Source organism: Acinonyx jubatus, chromosome B2, assembly GCF_027475565.1.
Source record: "Acinonyx jubatus isolate Ajub_Pintada_27869175 chromosome B2, VMU_Ajub_asm_v1.0, whole genome shotgun sequence".
NCBI classification, from domain to species: domain Eukaryota; kingdom Metazoa; phylum Chordata; class Mammalia; order Carnivora; family Felidae; genus Acinonyx; species Acinonyx jubatus.
This window is the reverse complement of record NC_069385.1, coordinates 109,237,490-109,255,240: the sequence shown is the minus strand read 5'-3', so window position 1 is coordinate 109,255,240 and position 17,751 is coordinate 109,237,490. Positions and strand designations below refer to the sequence as shown.

Genomic DNA, 17,751 nt, shown 5'->3' with positions numbered 1-17,751 from the left:
AAAGGCGGCGGCGAAGGCCGTCAAGACAGCCTTCTGCACCTCTTGCAGGACCGACGAACCCAACCGCGTCCCTTTCAGGCCTAGCCCACAGCTTCCCCTCTCGGCGTGCTGGTCCTCCAGCCGCTCCAGAGCCACCGTTAGTGGGTGGGGTAAGATGCTGCCATAGGACACTGAGGACACCATCTGTTTCCTCATTGGTCGAGGCCGAAAAAAGATCGCCCTCCCATTCGCTGGGGTGCAAGCCCCGGAAAACCCATTGGCTGCGTAGTCCGCGGGCCTTCGTCGGCTCTGAGGGCGGGCCGAGGCAGCCAGAGGAGGGAGCGGGCCGGGGGCTCCCTGTTGCCCTGGTTACGCCGAGGCACGTGTGCAGTCCCGGAAGCGGCTCCGGGAAGCTGCCCAGCGCGCGCAGTCGGAGGAAGCGCAGCCCGGTCCGCTGGGGTCGGGTCCGGCTGGGCCATGGAGCCGTTGCCTGAGCCCGCGCCCCGGCCCGGACCCCGCTGTCTTCTGCTTCTCTCCCTGCTACTGTTGCTGCTGCTGCTACTGCCGGCCCCGGAGCTGGGCCCGAGCCAGGCGCAAGCCGAGGAGACCGACTGGGTTCGACTCCCCAGCAAATGCGAAGGTGAGGGGGCGGGGCCGGCGGGGAGTATCCTGCCAGAGGGGCGGGGCGTGCAGAGAAGGGGGTGAGGGGGATGCAACATCCTTGCCTCCTGAGCTTGAGTCTCTTCACTCATTGAAGCTACTGTGTGCCTGGCTCTGTGCTGGATGCTGAGGACACAGGGGCGGGCAAGGGATCAGGTCTCGGTGCACCTGGAGCGATCAAATCGGTACAAAAGAAGCAGTTATAATCCAGGGTGGTAGATGCCATGATAGATAACAGGCTTTGCCGAGTGAGGAGCATCTAATTTAGCCTAGGGATGGGGGAAAGGCTGTGTGTAGAGGAGAGTCAGGAAAGGCTTCGTACAGGAAGCCCAAACAATAATTAGGACTTAGCTGGGTGAAGAGAAGTGAAAAGAGAGAATGTCTTAGGAAGCCACAGATGCAGAGGCCCATAGGCTAAGAAGCAAAGGACAGACAAGTTTGAGGAACTGAGAAAGTATGTATGACTGTTCTTAGGGGAAGAAGAGCCTGAGAAAGTCCTTTCCCCTTTTGGCCCTCACCACAACCTAATCTGTGCAATTGATGGACTCCCCCACTAGCTCTGAGCTCCTTGAGGACAGGACCGTTTCTCAGATATTTATTCACACAATGCCTGGTACGCACCCAGTGAATATTTTTGGAATAAATAGGAATAAACAGGGACTGTGGGTGTGGGTGGAGGAAGGAGAAGGGTCTGAGGCCTAAGGGGAGAAGAATACAGGCCCACTTTGGGACAAGAGTAGAGCCTGGGGGAATTTGGTGAGGGAGGAGGATTTTAGGAATAAGGAGAAAATGAATCCCAAAGGTATAGAAGTGGAGGTGTGGAACTTCAGAGAGAGAAAGAGCACCAGCACCCAAGCCAGTGATCTGGGACTATGAAGGGCCATTCTTCCTCCCCCCATCTCTGTTTTCTCCCCGGACCTTCGCAGCCACTCCTTTCTTCCCATCTCTGTAACCCAAACCCCTCAGCAAGTTGGCTATAAATCCATTTCATCCCAATTCAAAGCGTATAGCAGGCCAGATGTTCCCTAAGTCCTGGGAAGTGGGGGTGGGGTAGGTGGTTTGGGACACATAATCCTTTCATTTTCGAGATGAAAGATAAGATGCTTCAGACACGACCTGACTTCACCAGCAGGGCTCCCAGTATGGGTGCTAGCCTGTACCTTGTCCCTCAGCCCTATAAATAGGCAGAGGGTTGCAATGCTTTCCTTTCACTCTTTCTCGAGAACTCTTTTGCCGAGTTCATTTCCTCTCTTTGTTTTCAATCTTAGCCTCCACTGTGTCTCTGATTATCCTCATAGTCTAAGAAGCTCACATTTCTTTCCATTAGGAGGCATTCACAGACTCAGAAGCAGAGAGCTGGCAAAGATTTTAAGAGATCATTCTAGTCCAACCCCATTTTGTAGGTAATGGATAAAGATTAAAAGGCATTTTCAGGGGCACCTGGGTGGCTGAGTCTGTTAAGCATCTGACTCTTGCTTGTGGCTCAGGTCATGATCTCACGGTTTGTGAGTTTGAGCCCCCACGTTGGGCTGTGTGCTGACAGCGTGGAGCCTGCTTTGGATTCTCTCTGTCCTCCCCTCTCTCTCTGCCCGTCCCCCATTGCACAGTCTTGAGCGCACATGGGTGCCCTCTCTGACTCAAAATAAATACATAAAACTTGAAAAAAATGGATTTTCAGTCACAGGATGGCTTGGCAAACTCTTAGGCTCCTCTTAATAGTGTATTTGCTTTTATTTATCATTGTTGCACCTTTGTTGTTAAATGCTGATTGTGTCTGGCCCACAAAGCCTGCCTCCTGGCTCAGTAGCCTCAGTGGAATAGGCCTTGGCACAGAGGAAGGAGAGCCTGCCTGGAAAAAGAGTAGGTGGGTGTCCAGGAGAGTCTGGGGCCTGTGCCATGAGCCTCCTCCAAGTCTGATTCTGGGTGGGATCCCCAGAGGGGGTCTTAAAGAGGTAAGATTTGGAAGAGTTGGGAAGCAAGGTTGTGGTTGATGGGCACAAGAGAGAAAGGAGGTTCCAGGTCCCCAGGGCTTGGAATCCTAAATGTTGAGGGCGTGGGAGAAAGGAGCAAAAGAGCCAGAAAAGCGATGAGCTCACACAGAGTACAGAACAGAGAGGGGAGGGGGACAGGTGTCCTGGATAGAGAGCCTGGGAGGTGAGCCACCTCGATTCATTGCAGACTCTGAGATCCCAGCCTATATTTTGGAATTTTCATGTGTTCCAGATTCTCCAAGCCATCTATTAATGTGTACGTTATAAAATTTAACCAAGCAAGCCTTCAGGGGAGGTATTTGTTTTGGTGGTGAATTGGTCTCCTACCAAAGTCTGCTGTCAGTGTTACAGTCACTCTGATGGTGTTTAGCCTATAGATCATATTCATTCAGAGGCATCAGAAGCTGCTCGACCACAAACACAGTCTGTCAGCAATATTTATTAAGTATCCAACACACACACAGTCCTTGACTAGAGGAATACAGAAAAAAATCCAATACATGGTAACTCACTTTGGGTACCCTTATGGTCTAACTGGGGAGACACAAAATGGCCAAAGGCCCTCAGTGAGAGCATGGGTCCTGGATCCTGCAGAGGCCCAGATAAAATCAGGAGCAGGTGGGATTGGTCCAGAAGAACTTCCCAGTAGGAGGAGGCTTTTAAAATGAAGCTGGGAGGGGCGCCTGGGTGGCTCAGTCGGTTGAGCGTCCGACTTCGGCTCAGGTCATGATCTCGTGGTCCGTGAGTTCGAGCCCCGCATCGGGCTCTGTGCTGATGGCTCAGAGCCTGGAGCCTGTTTCAGATTCTGTGTCTCCCCCTCTCTCTGCCCCTCCCCTGTTCATGCTCTGTCTCTGTCTCAAATATAAATAAATGTTAAAAAAAATTTTTTTTAAATAAATAAATAAAATGAAGCTGGGAGAATGGGCAGAAAAGCTCCTAGAGGGCATTAAGTACTCTCCCAGGGCCTCGGACAGGTCACGCTTTTAGTGGTAGTACTCCTTATGCAGTAGTAATTATCTGTTTACACTTCTTTCTACTCCATTAGACTGGATCTGGAACCTTGTTTTCATCTGTGAATCCCCGGCAGTGCCTGACACCTAGGAGTTGCTTAATAACTGAGGAAAAGTAAGAGGAAACGAGAAGGTGAATGTACAGAAACAGTAGAAATAAGGCCTCTGGAAGGGATGGAGCAAATTACCTTGGTAGGAACAGAGAGCTGGTAGTGGAACAACATACGAAATCAAGTAATAAAAGAGGCATACAAGACAGGGAAATTTGGGACAATTGGGGAAATTTGAATGTGGACTGTTAGGTGGTATTAGAATTGTTAATTTTCCGAATATCAGTATGGTTGTATGGTTGGGTAGAAGAACGTCCTTATTCTCCAGAGATGCATGAGGACATTTTTAGGGGTGAAAGGTCATGATATCTGCAACTTACTTTTTATTTTATTTTATATCTTTTTTTTTTTTAATGTTTATTTTATTTTTGAGAGAGTGAGAGCGTGAGCAGGGGAGGGCCAGAGAGAGAGAGAGAGAACTGGAAGCAAGCTCCAGGCTCCGAGCTGTCAGCACAGAGCCCGACGTGGGGCTTGAAACACGAACCGTGAGAACATGACCTGACCTGAAGTCGGACGCCTAACTGACTGAACCACCCAGGTGTCCCTGCAACTTACTTTTAAAATGGTTTAGCAGGGGCGCCTGCTAAACGAGCGCCCGACTTCGGCTCAGGTTGTGATCTCGCGGTTTGTGAGTTTGAGCCCCGCGTCGGGCTCTGTGCTGACAGCTCGGAGCCTGGAGCCTGCTTCGGGTTCTGTGTCTCCTCCTCTCTCTGCCCCTCCCCTGCTCATGCTCTGTCTCTCTGTCTCTCAATAATAAATAAACGTTAAAAAAAAATTTTTTTTTAATGGTTTAGCAAAGGGGTGACTTGGTGGCTCAGTTGGTTAAGCATCTGACTTCAACTCAGGTCATAGTCTCCTGGTTCGTGAGTTTGAACCCTGCATCGGGCTCTGTGCTGACAGCTCAGAACCTGGAGCCTGCTTCAGATTCTGGGTCTCCATCTCTTTCTGCTCCTCCCCTGCTTGTGCTCTGTCTCTGAAAAAAAAATAAACATTAAAAACAATTTTTTAATGGTTTAGCAGAAACAATGTATATATTGTTGAGATATATTACTATATTATCATATTATTTTATGTTACATATTGGAGAGAGAATGTAGCAGATCACTAACTGTTGACATGAGCGGAATGTATATAGTTATTCATTATACTCATTCAGCTTTTTTATATGTCTGAAAATTTTAAAGTAAAATGATTACAGAGGGTGGTGGGAGTGGGGGGCAGGAGGGAGCTGGGAGAAATGGAGTCAGCCAGGACTGGACATGGGGCAGTGAATCTTGGAGCCAAGTTTCCCCCCAGTGACCTCCATGGGGTGGTCTGGGACTAACTCCTTCCCTGCCTGGGGTGTTGACCCCGTCTGGGAGAGGCATCCACGTTGGTGTGGTTTGCTGGGAGCTGGCTTCTATCAGACTCACGTGCACTCAGTTGGCTGGGCTGTGTCTCCCTCCCCCAGTGTGTAAATACGTTGCCGTGGAGCTGAAATCAGCTTTTGAGGAAACCGGCAAGACCAAGGAGGTGATCGACACAGGCTATGGCATCCTGGATCGGAAGGCTTCCGGAGTCAAATACACCAAGTCGTAAGTGAAAGAGGGTACCCACCAGCCTGGCTTGCTTTGTTCGTAACGGCTTTAGAGGTTTGGAGTTCCCTTCTCCCTTCCAGCTAGGCAGACCCACCAAAGGGAGGCGGCTCTGACCAACACCTAAGTTTGCCCACTGGTTTTGCCCCCAACTATTTGTGTGGTCTTCATAAGTCCCTTTATTCCACTGAGCTTTGGACTTCTCATCTGTAAAAGCAAGACTGTTGGGCCTTATCTCATTCCCAGACTCTTGGATTTCATGGACCAGTGCAAATTAAAAAAAAAAAAAAAAAATTGGTAATATAGGGTTACCAATCTTTAATTTTGCCAGGAATAAATATTAAAAGTAAAAATAACCCCCCCCAAAAAACTTTCATCAGCTATGATGGTCCTTTCAAAATGAAATGTGTTGGAGCACCTGGCTGGCTCATTCAATGGAGTGTGTGACCCTTGATCTCAGGCTTATAAATTCAAGCCCCACGTTGAGTGTAGAGATGAGTTAAAAATAAATCTTAAAACAGAAAAAAAGAAATATTTTAACATCAAAACTTAATACATTTTGCTTTATAAAACCATCTAAATACTGAATCATTTAGCTTTATAAAAAATGCCTTCCCGTAGAGCTGTTACAATTTTGTCTCTCTGGTCTGTGTTCCAGCATTTCAGAGCCCCCAGACCAGATGACCTATCTTCCTTCCAGCTCTGACTTCCCTTTGGTGAGATGCGCAGGTGTTGGGGTAGCAGGGCTGGAGGGACGGACCACTGACCCACTGGGGCTAGGAGAGGAGTTCAGCCCCTCTCGTGCTGCTGTCTCTGCAGGGACTTACGGTTAATCGAAGTCACTGAGACCATTTGCAAGAGGCTCCTGGACTATAGCCTGCACAAGGAGAGGACCGGCAGCAACCGGTTTGCCAAGGTTGGATTTGTGCTTGTCCTTCATCCCCACTGGGGCCAGGCCTGGAGGTGTTTAAGTGGTCTGCTGGTGTGGGTGTGATTTGGAGATCATGCTTGGGGAGCTTCCCTCCTTGGCCTCTTCCCATTCTTCATCGGCCACGGTGTGCATTTCTCCCCTTCTGAGTGGCCTGGCTTTTCAGTGGCGATAGGCACGTTCTTCATGGCCTGGGCCTGCCCATCAGGTCCCTGTCTCAGCCTCAGACTGAAATGCAGGGTGGCAATCCCCGTGGAGGCCTGATCACTTGCTCAGTGAGAGCTCAGGCAGTACAGACCTGTGGGCTTTAGAGATGTCAGAAGACATGGCAGGGTGGGGGTGGGGTTAATACCTCATTCCCCTGGGCCCACTGGGCACACACCTGGACCGCTGTCAGGGTGCCTGTGTAACATTCAGTGCATTTACTGTATGTGTGAATGGCTCTGTCCCTGAACAAGGAGTTTCTCACAACAAGGCCCATAGTTCTTTGTTTCTACATCTTCAGTGCCTGGCACATGGTAAGAGACTTGCCTCCCACATTTCTCCACCCACCTACCCTTCCAGTGAAGTCGGTTAGTGAGAAACCCCTGGGAAACCTAGAGAGATAGTCTTAAGCAACAGAAGTCTTAAATTTTTTAAGTTTGTATGAATTTTGTATTCTACTCAGTAATAAAACCATGTTTTGCTTTAATATAAAAATGTTTATGGGGCCCCTGGGGGCTCAGTTGGTTAAGCATCTGACTTTGGCTCAGGTCAGGATCTCACAGTTCATGAGCTCGAGCCCTGCGTTGGGCTCCACACTGACATCGTGGAGCCTGCTTGGGATTCTCTCTCTCCCTTTCTGTCTGCCCCTCCCCTACTTGTGCTTTCTCTCTCTCAAAATAAATAAATACACTTAAATTTTTTTTAATGTTTGTATTTATTTTTGAGAGAGACAGAGCATGAGCAGGGGAGGGGCAGAGGGAGAGGGAGACACAGAATCCAAAGCAGGCTTCAGGCTACGAGCTGTCAGCACAGAGCCTGACGTGGAGCTCAAACCCATGAACCACGAGATCATGACCTGAGCCAAAGTCGGACGCTTAACTGACTGAGCCACCCAGGTGCCCCTAAATAAATAAACCTAAAAAAAAAAAGTGTAAGATTATTTTCCGTAGCAGTAAAATTAGAAACAACCTAACCATTCACCAGGGGTTAAATAAATTGATGTGGCCATTCAGTGGACAAAACAAAGAATGAGGTAGCTCTTTGTGGCGTGAATTAAAATTATCTCCAAAGTCTGTTAATAAGGCCAGGTGCAGAAGAGTGTGTCTGCTATATACTATTGCTTGTGTAAAAAATGGGGGTGAGGAGGGCAGGATGGATTTGTATGTATATTTGTTTGTATTTGCATGCATTACCTCTGGAAAGATAGAGGAAGTAGATGATGTGTAGGTGTAGTCTCCAGGGAGAGGACCTAGGTAGCTGGCAGAAATATTTTTACAGAACTGGGTCCTCCCTGCCTCACTCGTGCCCACTTCCAACCCAGGAAAGGCACAAGCCCTAGGAAGAATTAGAGCAGTGAGCGGGTCTAGACGTGGGGGCGCGAGTGTTCCTGGCCACAGTGAGGGGAAAGAGCCAAGGCACACTTAATTTCTGGGAAAGGAGTATCTATTCAAAGGGCCAGAAGGCAACAGCAGCCCTTTTGGGGATTTTTGTTTGTTGCTTTAAGTTATTATTATGATGATGATTTTAATAGCGAGAGGGGAAGAGAGAGTGAGGGGCAGAGCGAGAGGGAGAGACTCTTAAGCAGGCTCCATGCTCGGCACAGAGCCTGACGCGGGGCTTGATCCCACAACTGTGAGTTCATGACCTGGGTCAAAGTCAAGAGTCAGATACTTAACCTACTGAGCCACCCAGGCGCCCACACAGCAGCCCCTTTTGAAAGGGGGAGGTGTGGGGAGGCAGGATAGGTTGTGTGTGATTGTGTGTGTGTAGGTGTGTAGGTGTGTAGGGGTTGTGGAGTAGGCCTGAAAGAGAGGAGAGGAAAGTGAGGTCCAGTGTGAGAAGCCTTGAGAGTCCTGGCTTCTCAGAGCTGGGTCCTTGGGCCTCCAGCACCACCCGGAGAGGAGGGTGGGAGGTAGGGAAAGCTCCGCTTCTCATGCCTGATTGCCTCTTCCAGGGCATGTCTGAGACCTTTGAGACACTGCACAACCTGGTCCACAAAGGGGTCAAGGTGGTGATGGATATCCCCTATGAGCTGTGGAATGAGACCTCTGCAGAGGTGGCTGACCTTAAGAAGCAGGTATGGGCCTTTTGGCCCTCAGAGCCTACCGTGCCCCACGGGGGTGGGTGGGGACTGGGTCTGGGGCTGAGGAAGGCCACCAAGAGCTGGGAGGCTTTGATCAAGTCATCTCACCTCTCTGCCTTCAGTTTCCTCAGGAGAATCACAGCCACCTGCCTGCCCTGCAGTGGGTTGTGAGGCTCAGCTGAGCTCCCCCGGGAGCGAGTCAGTGCTGGGGCTTTGCCAACGCAATGTATTCTGATTCATAGTGCGACGTGTTGGTGGAAGAGTTTGAGGAGGTGATCGAGGACTGGTACAGGAACCACCAGGAGGAAGACCTGACTCAGTTCCTCTGCGCCAACCACGTGCTGAAGGGCAAGGACACCAGTGAGTCTGAGGGAGGGAGAGGGCAGGGTGGGTGGGCCCTCAGCTTTACTGCTTGCCCCCCCTCAGGGGAGGTGGGTAGGGAGGGGACAGAGAAGAGATAAGACCTAGAAAGCACCATACCCTCAAGGAGCTTGATGGGACAGCGTGGAGTAAGAGGTACTGAAACCAGGTGCAGAATAACATGGCGGTAACTCAGATGCCCCCAGAGGGGCCTGGAGGCCCCAGAGAGGCAGGAGGAGGGGACCTGACACCACTTCCAGTTGCCGCTTCCGGGGCCGCCCAGTCAGTGCTCCTCACCCAGCAAACCAGTCTGTTGAGGGTGTCTCTCCTCACCCCAGGTTGCCTCGCAGAGCAGTGGTCCGGCAAGAAGGGGGACACAGCCGCCCTGGGAGGGAAGAAGTCTAAAAAGAAGAGCGGCAAGGTCAAGGCCTCGGGCAGCGGCAGCAAACAGAGGAAGGAGCTAGGTGGCCTTGAAGAAGACCCCAGCCCCGATGAGGATGAGGGCATCCAGAAGGCATCCCCCCTTACACACAGCCCCCCGGATGAGCTTTGAGCCTAACCCAGTGCCCCCTGTATCGTGACCCCTGACCTGGAAGCTGAAGAATCTGGGGCACAGCTCTGGCAGGCAGATGGCTGTCCCTCTCCAAGTCCTCCCTGCCGTGCCGGCTTCCTGCCGGGAAAGACACAGGGCCAGGGAAGAGCTCAGATCAGCTGCCGTCAGCCTACCGACCTCCTCCCTCTGCCAAGCGGCTGTCCTGACCCAGGCTTCAGGCAGGCCATGCGATTTCACACCTGCTAAGGACTCCAGTATGAACTCCGGAGGGGCAGGTGTGGAGAGGGCACCCGGCCTTCACCTCCCCTCACTCCTTCCCAGCAGGGAAGCAAGACTACAGGCCTCCCCACCCCTGCTTATCCCCTCCTGTGGACACCTTGCACTCTGCCCGGCCCTCCCCAGGGCTCACAGAGTAAAAACCTTTTGGCCTTTTTTGTTCTGATTTTTGAGTCCCCTCCAGCTCCTCAGAGGGGCCTGGAGTCCCAGTTGCTCTCCTCCCCCTCCCCTTCCAGCGCAGGGGGGCCAAGGGTGGAGAGGCGGCTCCCATCCCCCATTATTGAGGCTGGGCCTGCCAGCTGTGGGGGGCAGCAAGTGCCAGGAGGGCCCAGGTTGTTTTGGGGTGAGGCTCAGGACTGGGCTTTGGCCCTGCCCCTCAGCTGCCTTTGGACTCCCTAAGCTCCCCAGGCCAGGAGGGGCCTCACTTGTGCCCTGGCCACCTGGCTGGGCTCCCACTGCCTCTCCTCTCTCGCCCAAGGCCTTCGCCTTTTTTGTGTAAACTGTTTACTGGTGACCCCGCCAGATCCCACCCCTCCTTCCCACCTCATCTGCCCTACTTGTTGGTCTTGAACCTTGTTCCCTGATGACCACAGCTGGTCACTCTGCTCTTCCTAGCTGTTGTGCCTGGAGTCTGGAGGGGAAGACACCCCAGCCCCCCAACAACAGCTGGTTACACAACGTTCTCTGGGTGCAGGGGAAGAACAGGAAGGCTGGCCTCTAGGGAGAAGGGGTGGGAGGCCCAGGCACCTCCGCATTCTGTCCTGAGGGCAGGGATCAGGCCCTCAGCGATAGTGAGGACAGCGGCACGCACTCCCAGGGCTTTAACTTGAACCCTAACAACTCTTGGGGGTGGGTGCCATTAGCCTCATTTTGTAGAAGGTAAAATTGAGGCTCAAATTAAGTGAAGTGCCCAAGGTCCTGCCGTTAGTAAGTGTGCAGCTGGCACGACTCTGGGTCCATTGTATTTCCCCTACCCTGAAGCTGCCAGCTCCTTCACCCAACACCCAGCACTGGCAGTGTGATCCACACTGAACTGGTTTGGTTTCTTAGCCAGAACTCCACCCTTACCAGCATGCCTCTTTTCAAAGGAAAGGAGGAGGCTTCTTAGGAGGAGACGATGGCAGAATGTCCTGCCAGCGTGGCACCCCCACCAGGTGCCCTGTGGGTACCCGCACAGACTCTGTGCTTCTGGCTTGGGCCTGCTGGGCCGGGGGAGATGCACTGCCGTAGTGCCGCAGACTCTGGCTCTGGTGAAATGTTCCAGGGCCTGAACTGGGGGTGTGGGGCCCCTCGTAGCCTGGGCTCAGGCCCACTTCTCCCCTGAGTTGGGGCAGCCAAGGTCACAGAGGGTGGAGGAAACGGAAAAATTTTCTTCCGGCTGGTGAGGCTTCCAACAGGTCCTTGGAGGATGATGCTTTTTTGCATCAGCCCCTCTGCCCCCACCCATCTCCAGGACCGGTATTGCCCCCTGTTGAAGGGGCTGTGGGCAGTGAGAGTCCAGTCGAGACTCAGGTCCCACCCAGGACTTTGTTCAAGGGCTGGAGCCCAGGGCTGGGGAACAGTTTGCAGCCCCCCTGGACTGTCCAGGATTTCATGGCTAGTCTCTGATTCCCCCATTATGTCACTGACCCACAGCACCTCCGTGCCTGCCTTACATCAGTCCCTAGAGCTTCATTGGTCCTTAAAGTAGGATGAGACAAGACCTGTCCCCTTACTGGGGTGTTGACCCAGTGGCCCAATCCAGACCCAGTCCCAGACCAGAGGGCAGACAGTGCTGTGACTGCTTTGCTCTTTGACCTGTGGCTGCTGCATGAATAGCACCTTGTTCCTCCCCCACCACCACCCACAAGGCCAAGCAGGTTGCACACACTAGCTCTCCACCCACCCACCCCAGTAAGCAGCCTCTCCCTCCCCCCCACCCCCCACCCCGCCCCCAGCCTGGAAGAGCCAGAGGCAAGATCCAGCTTTCCAGGTTTTTCTTTTTCTCTCCCCACCACACCTACAAGCCTTTCCGAACTTGACTATGCCCTCCACTCTCCCACACCCCTTCTCTCCATAAGATGAGGGGACTGGCTGAGCTGGAGTTAATCTGATTTTAGTCCCTTAATTAGAAATCCTGTTAAAACAGGGTTTCCTAAACTCACCTGAACATGAAAAGTCACATGGAATGGTGGTTAAACATACAGATGTCTGGGCCCACCTGATTTGCTAGGTTGGAGACCTGGAAGTCTGCATGCTTAACAAGCCTCTCTCATGGTTCTCAAGATGAGGCCAGCTGGACCCCACTATACCAGGAGAAACAGGGTGTCTTGCTAAGAGGGGAGAGGGCCTCAATGAAATCACAAGGTCAGTGTCTTGCCCTCAGAAACACAACTTGTCGGAACCCCAGAAAGGATCTGTCTCTCAGCCATCATCCAGAACCACAAAGGCCGATGGGCAAACCAGAAAGCATTTCTTTCACTTCCATGATTAAAAGAACCACAGGCCCTGGTAGTGGAGTCTCAGGGGTTGGGGCTCTGTAGTCTCAGGGGCGGCTGCACAAGGACTGTATTTTAGAGGACAATCGCTAGGAAGTTTCTTCAGCTTCCTAGTTCCTGGGTGGTATTTCCATGCAGCATCTTTTTGCAGGTTAGAAAATGGTGCTCTTCACACCTTTGACTTCCGTCTGTCAGAAAGTTGTCTTAATGTCAGTTTTGTTAGAATAAGAGACTGACTACCAGGATCCCGCCAGAAAATAATAAATTTACAAACCCATGAATGGCAGTCCCTTAAATCTGGAACCTTTGTGTGGTATCCAACTGCCCTGCATCATTTCTGTTCACAAGTGTGAGCAAATGCCTCTTCTTTTTTTTTTAATCTCAATTTTTTAATCATATTATTTTAGAGAGAGAGAATCTTAAGCAGTCTCCACACTCAGCACCGGAGCCCAATGCAGGGCCCGATCCCCTGACCCTGGGATCATGAGTTAAGCTGAAACCGAGTCTGATGCTCAACCAACTGAGCCACCCAGGAGCCCGATTATTATTATTTTTTTTAATCTTAAGGCATGCTTTTTGCTACAGATGCATGGTCCAAACCTAAGTGGTTTATAGGAGGGCTCTGTGTACTAATCCTAGCAGCAGAGCCAGTTGAATCTCTCTTAAACATCCTCTGATGGCCTAGTTTGCTCTAGTAAGGAGTTTCACTGGAATAATAGTAACCACTATTTTTTGAGTGCTTACTATGTGACAAACACAGTTGTACATGCTTTACATAATTATTTAACACTACTATGATCTCAAGGCCATGGATTTCTAAAAACTCAAAGTACAGAAAAGTGCTTACAGCTCAATGAGTTTTTACAAACTGAAAACCCAAGTCATCTGCACCCAGCACATGAAACGTTATTACCATTGCCCCCTACACACACACACACACACACACACAGGGAATGTCATCTATTTTGTTTACTGTTGTATCCCCAGCACTTAGTATAGTGGATGGCACAGAATAGCTGCTTAATAAATACCCATTGAATGAAAGGTTAAATAACTTGCCCAAGGTCACACACGAGTGGCCCTAGCAGGTTATGAGCACAGGCGGAATGGCTTCAGTGTCCTGAGGCAGAGCCATGAGGCCACAGTACCCTGGAGCTATGGGTTGGCTTAGGGCACCATCCGCCTCTTACATGGCTCTCTTCTAGAAGGCAGCCCAGCTATGCAGTCTGCTAGTCTATGTCTTCCAAGTTCAACATGGGGAATGCAATTAGGAGCAAGACAACTTTCAAGTCTCTCCCTTTTCAGAGTTTACTGTTGCATATAGGTGAAAGCCAGCTTGACCCTTATGCTGCCCTCAAGGGCTGGATTTTTTTTTTTTTTTCAGTAATCTCTACACCCAACATGGAGTTCAAACTCACAACCCCAAAATCGAGAATCACATGTTCTACCCATTGAGCCAGCCATGCACCCCTCAAGGGCTGGCTCCTGTTTACAATTTCTTTCTTTTTTTTTTTCAAAAATTTTTAATGTTTTTTTTTAATTTTTTTTTTTTTTAACGTTTATTTATTTTTGAGACAGAGAGAGACAGAGCATGAACAGGGGAGGGTCAGAGAGAGGGAGACACAGAATCTGAAGCAGGCCCCGGGCTCTGAGCTGTCAGCACAGAGCCCGACACGGGGCTCGAACTCACAGACTGTGAGATCATGACCCGAGCTAAAGTCGGACGCTCAACCGACTGAGCCACCCAGGCGCCCCCAAAAAATTTTTAATGTTTTATTTATTTTTGAGAGAGAGAGACAGAGAGACAGAGAGAGTATGAACGGGGAGGGGCAGAGAGAGAGGGAGACACAGAATCCGAAGCAGGCTCCAGGCTCTGAGCCGTCAGCACAGAGCCAGACGCAGGGTTTCGACTTGTGAACCACAAGATCATGACCTGAGTTGAAGTCAGACACTTAACCGACTGAGCAGCCCAGGGGCCCCCGCTGTTTACAATTTCTTGAAGAGGAATCCAACGTTACTCATTCTTCCTTTAAAATTGTGCTCTCCATCTACTAAGGTTGTACAGGCCAAGAGAACTTAAGCTTCCTTTAACACGATCGTGACTGTTTGTAAGGAAGTGTTGTTGCCCATTGAGAGGAGAGAGAAGCAGGCTGACTCCGTCACCAGTTCCAAGGGCAGCAACACCTCCTCCCACCACCAATCACCCCAAAAGATAAAAGGTTCTCAGCCCAAAAAGGGGAAGAAAACAAAAAGACACTCAAAAAGCTAGATTTTTATCTTGTTCAGAATTACGCACCAAAGTGTCTTGGTGTTTTACCGTTCGTCTCATCCAGACATGATGGCATGTGTAAATCGCCTGTCTGAGCAGTGCTTAGTTAGCATGTTGCCAGGGCTCAAATAGTATATCATTTTCCTGTGGAAGAGTACAGCTCAGTGAGCAGATTGGTATACACAGAAGAGATCTTATTGGGCATGAGCACACCTTACAACGGCTTTTAATAGTGTGAAATGATCAAAGGAAGCCTCTCTTCTTACACATTGGTGGAATTCTTACACCATTAGTTAGTGCTGCAATCCACTGATGTAGGGACCAATTCTACACTCACTTAACGGGACTTTTTTTTTTTTTATGTACTTAAAACATTTTTTTAATTTTTAAAAAGACTGTGGTAAACTACCCATAAATATAAAATTTACCGTATTAATCTGTCTTAGTGTAGAATCCAGTAGCATGAAGCACAGTCACATTGCTGTGCAACCATTCTCCAGACTCTTCATATCTTACAAAACAGATACTCTGTACCCACTGAAAACTCCTCCTTCTCCCCTCCTTGAGGCTCTCCTCACCACTGACCCACTTTCTGTCTCCATGACTTTGACTACCCCAGATATCTCATACAAGTGGAATCATACAGTACTTACCTTTTTTATCAATGGCTTATTTCACGCGGCACAATGTCTTCAAGGTTTATTCATGTTGTTTTTGTTTTGTTCTGTTTTGTTTAATTTACATTCAAGTTAACATATAATGCAATAATGATTTCAGGAATAGAATCCAATGATTCAGCACCTATGTTTAACACCCAGTGCTTATCCCAACAAGTGCCCTCCTCAATGCCCCTTGCCCATTTAGCCCATCCCCCCCCGAAAACCCCTGCAGTAACCCTCAGCTTGTTCTCTGTATTTAAGTCTCTTATGTTTCCCCCCTCCCTGTTTTTATATTATATTTGCTTCCCTTCCCTTATGTTCACCTGTTTTGTATCTTAAATGCCACATGAGTGAAGTCATATATGTCTTTCTCTAATTTCGCTTGGCATACATAATACCCTCTGGTTCCATCCACATTGTTGCAAATGGCAAGATTTCGTTCTTTTTGATTGCCGAGTAATATTCCATTGTGTATATATACCACATCCTCTTTATCTTTTCACCAGCTGATGGGCATTTAGGCTCTTTCCATATGTTGGTTATTGTTGATAGTGCTGCTATAAATATTGGGGTGCATGTGCCCCTTCGAAACAGCACTCCTATATCCTTTGGATAAATACCTAGTAGTACAATTGCTGGGTCATAGGATAGTTCTATTTTAAATTTTTTGAGGAACTTCCATACTGTTTTCCAGAGTGGCTGCACTAGTTTGCATTCCCACTGGCAGTGCAAAAGGGTTCCTCTTTCTCTGCATCCTCGCCAACATCTGTCATTGCCTGAGTTTTAACAGGACTTTATTAAAGCAGATTAAGTCTTGGGGCGCCTGGGTGGCTCAGTCGGTTAAGCAGCCGACTTTGGCTCGGGTCATGATCCCGTGGTCTGTGAGTTCGAGCCCCACGTCGGGCTCTGTGCTGACAGCTCAGAGCCTGGAGCCTGTTTCAGATTCTGTGTCTCCCTCTCTCTGACCCTCCCCTGTTCATGCTCTATCTCTCTCTGTCTCAAAAATAAATAAACGTTAAAAAAAATTTTTTTTAAAAAAGCAGATTAAGTCTTATATGGTATATTAAAGAGTCCAAAAAGGGATCCATTGTGATATATCTGCTAACAGAGTCCATGTGGGTGGGTGGCTTCCCTCCTCTCCCCCCAACATTCCAGTGTTCCATCTGGGTAGATGTGGTCAGCAGATGAGAGAGAGAGAGAGAGAGAGCGAGAGCGAGTGCACTGGCACATGTGCGTATGTGCACACACGTGCAAGCAGGGGAGGGGCAGAGAGAGAAAGGGAGAGAGAGAATCGCAAGCAGGCTCTGCACTGTCTGCACTGAGTCTGACAAGAGGCTCAAATTCATGCACCATGAGTTTGTGACCTGAGCTGAGATCAAGAGTCAGACTGAGCCACGCAGGTGCCCCATAGACAAGAGTATTTTTCAGCACCTTGGACTGGAGTTTGGAAATTAGCGTCCATCATCTGAAAAATTAATTTTACCTGTTCTGAATCTAAACAAAAACAGGATGTCCTCCATTTGTAGTTACTGTACATGCATAGTTCACCATTCTAGAATTTTAATGTGTCCTCAAATTGGAATAGCTTGGGAGTTTGTCTGGTTGCAGCCATATTCCCAAGCTAAAGTCTTTTTGCAAACATCACACATTTGGGGATGAAGAATTTACTCTTTTCAGCTAATGTCAAATAAGCACCACATATTAAAAATATCACAGGCACCTGGGTGGCTCAGTCAGTTGAGCGTCCAAATTTGGCTCAGGTTATGATCTCACAGTTTGTGAGTTCGAGCCCCACATTGGGCTTGCTGCTGTCAGCACAGAGCCCACTTCAGATCCCTGTCCCCCTTTCTCTGCCCCTCCCCCACTTGCACGCGCGCGCGCGCGCTCTCTCTCTCTCTCTCTCTCAAAAATAAACATTTAAAAATAAAAATATCCTCTATTCTTGTTTTCAGTTAAGTCAAATTGTAAATTGATTCATATTCTGGGATCTTCTCTTGCATGGCCCAGGGCCTCACATCTGTTTCTCTAAAACTCACCAGAACTAACAAGTAAAACAAAAGGCAGTTTCAATATATTTCGGTGGGTAGAGGACGTGGACAATTTAGAGATGAAGGAGTGAAACTACTTGGTACATTTTGGTGGCAAATAAAGAAGACTACAACAATTAGATATAATTTTCTAACTAGTAAAATATCAAGGAATAACATCTTCGCGTAGAGAAGAATTGAAACAAGTATTTGTTTTGGGTGACAATATCAATTAATAGAAAAATTCCATTTGGGATATGATTTGATCATAATTATCCAACTGTTCACTCTGTTGAAAAATTGTGAGAGCATTTTAAACACTCAGAACTTGGGGAATGATTAAACAAGTCATAACACATCTATTCAATGTAGCCATTGAAAGCATGCTTAATGCCAAGTAATTTAAGGTCAAGAGAAGAAAACAAGATTGTGATAGTTAAAAGTTTAAAAAAAAAATAAAAGAAAGAAAAGAAGTAAAAAGGTCCATGAAATTTCATGTGCTTTATGATGTTGACATTTTTTTAAATGCCTCTGGATGAGAAAGAAATCAAATCATTATTAACTTCACACCAAAAATCTTGTTTTCAAATG

General features: G+C 48.9%; 1 protein-coding gene across 4 annotated transcripts; it reads left to right on the top strand.

Moving 5' to 3' along the window:
* Positions 1–95: 95 nt before the first annotated feature.
* Positions 96–17,022, top strand: CNPY3 (canopy FGF signaling regulator 3). Of its 4 annotated transcripts, XM_027057730.2 has the most exons (8): positions 500–619; positions 3,676–3,773; positions 5,201–5,324; positions 5,983–6,040; positions 6,118–6,240; positions 8,411–8,533; positions 8,782–8,899; positions 9,238–17,022. In XM_027057730.2, exons 4-8 carry the CDS (start codon positions 6,005–6,007, stop codon positions 9,450–9,452), a joined length of 615 nt encoding a protein of 204 aa, XP_026913531.1. In that variant the 5' UTR covers positions 500–619; positions 3,676–3,773; positions 5,201–5,324; positions 5,983–6,004; the 3' UTR covers positions 9,453–17,022. The 4 variants fall into 4 exon arrangements, 3 of the variants coding, with proteins under 3 accessions (XP_026913528.1, XP_026913529.1, XP_026913531.1); XM_027057727.2 differs by lacking the exon at positions 3,676–3,773 and having other exon boundaries at positions 264–619; XM_027057728.2 differs by lacking the exons at positions 3,676–3,773; positions 5,983–6,040 and having other exon boundaries at positions 278–619; positions 6,144–6,240.
* Positions 17,023–17,751: the final 729 nt, after the last annotated feature.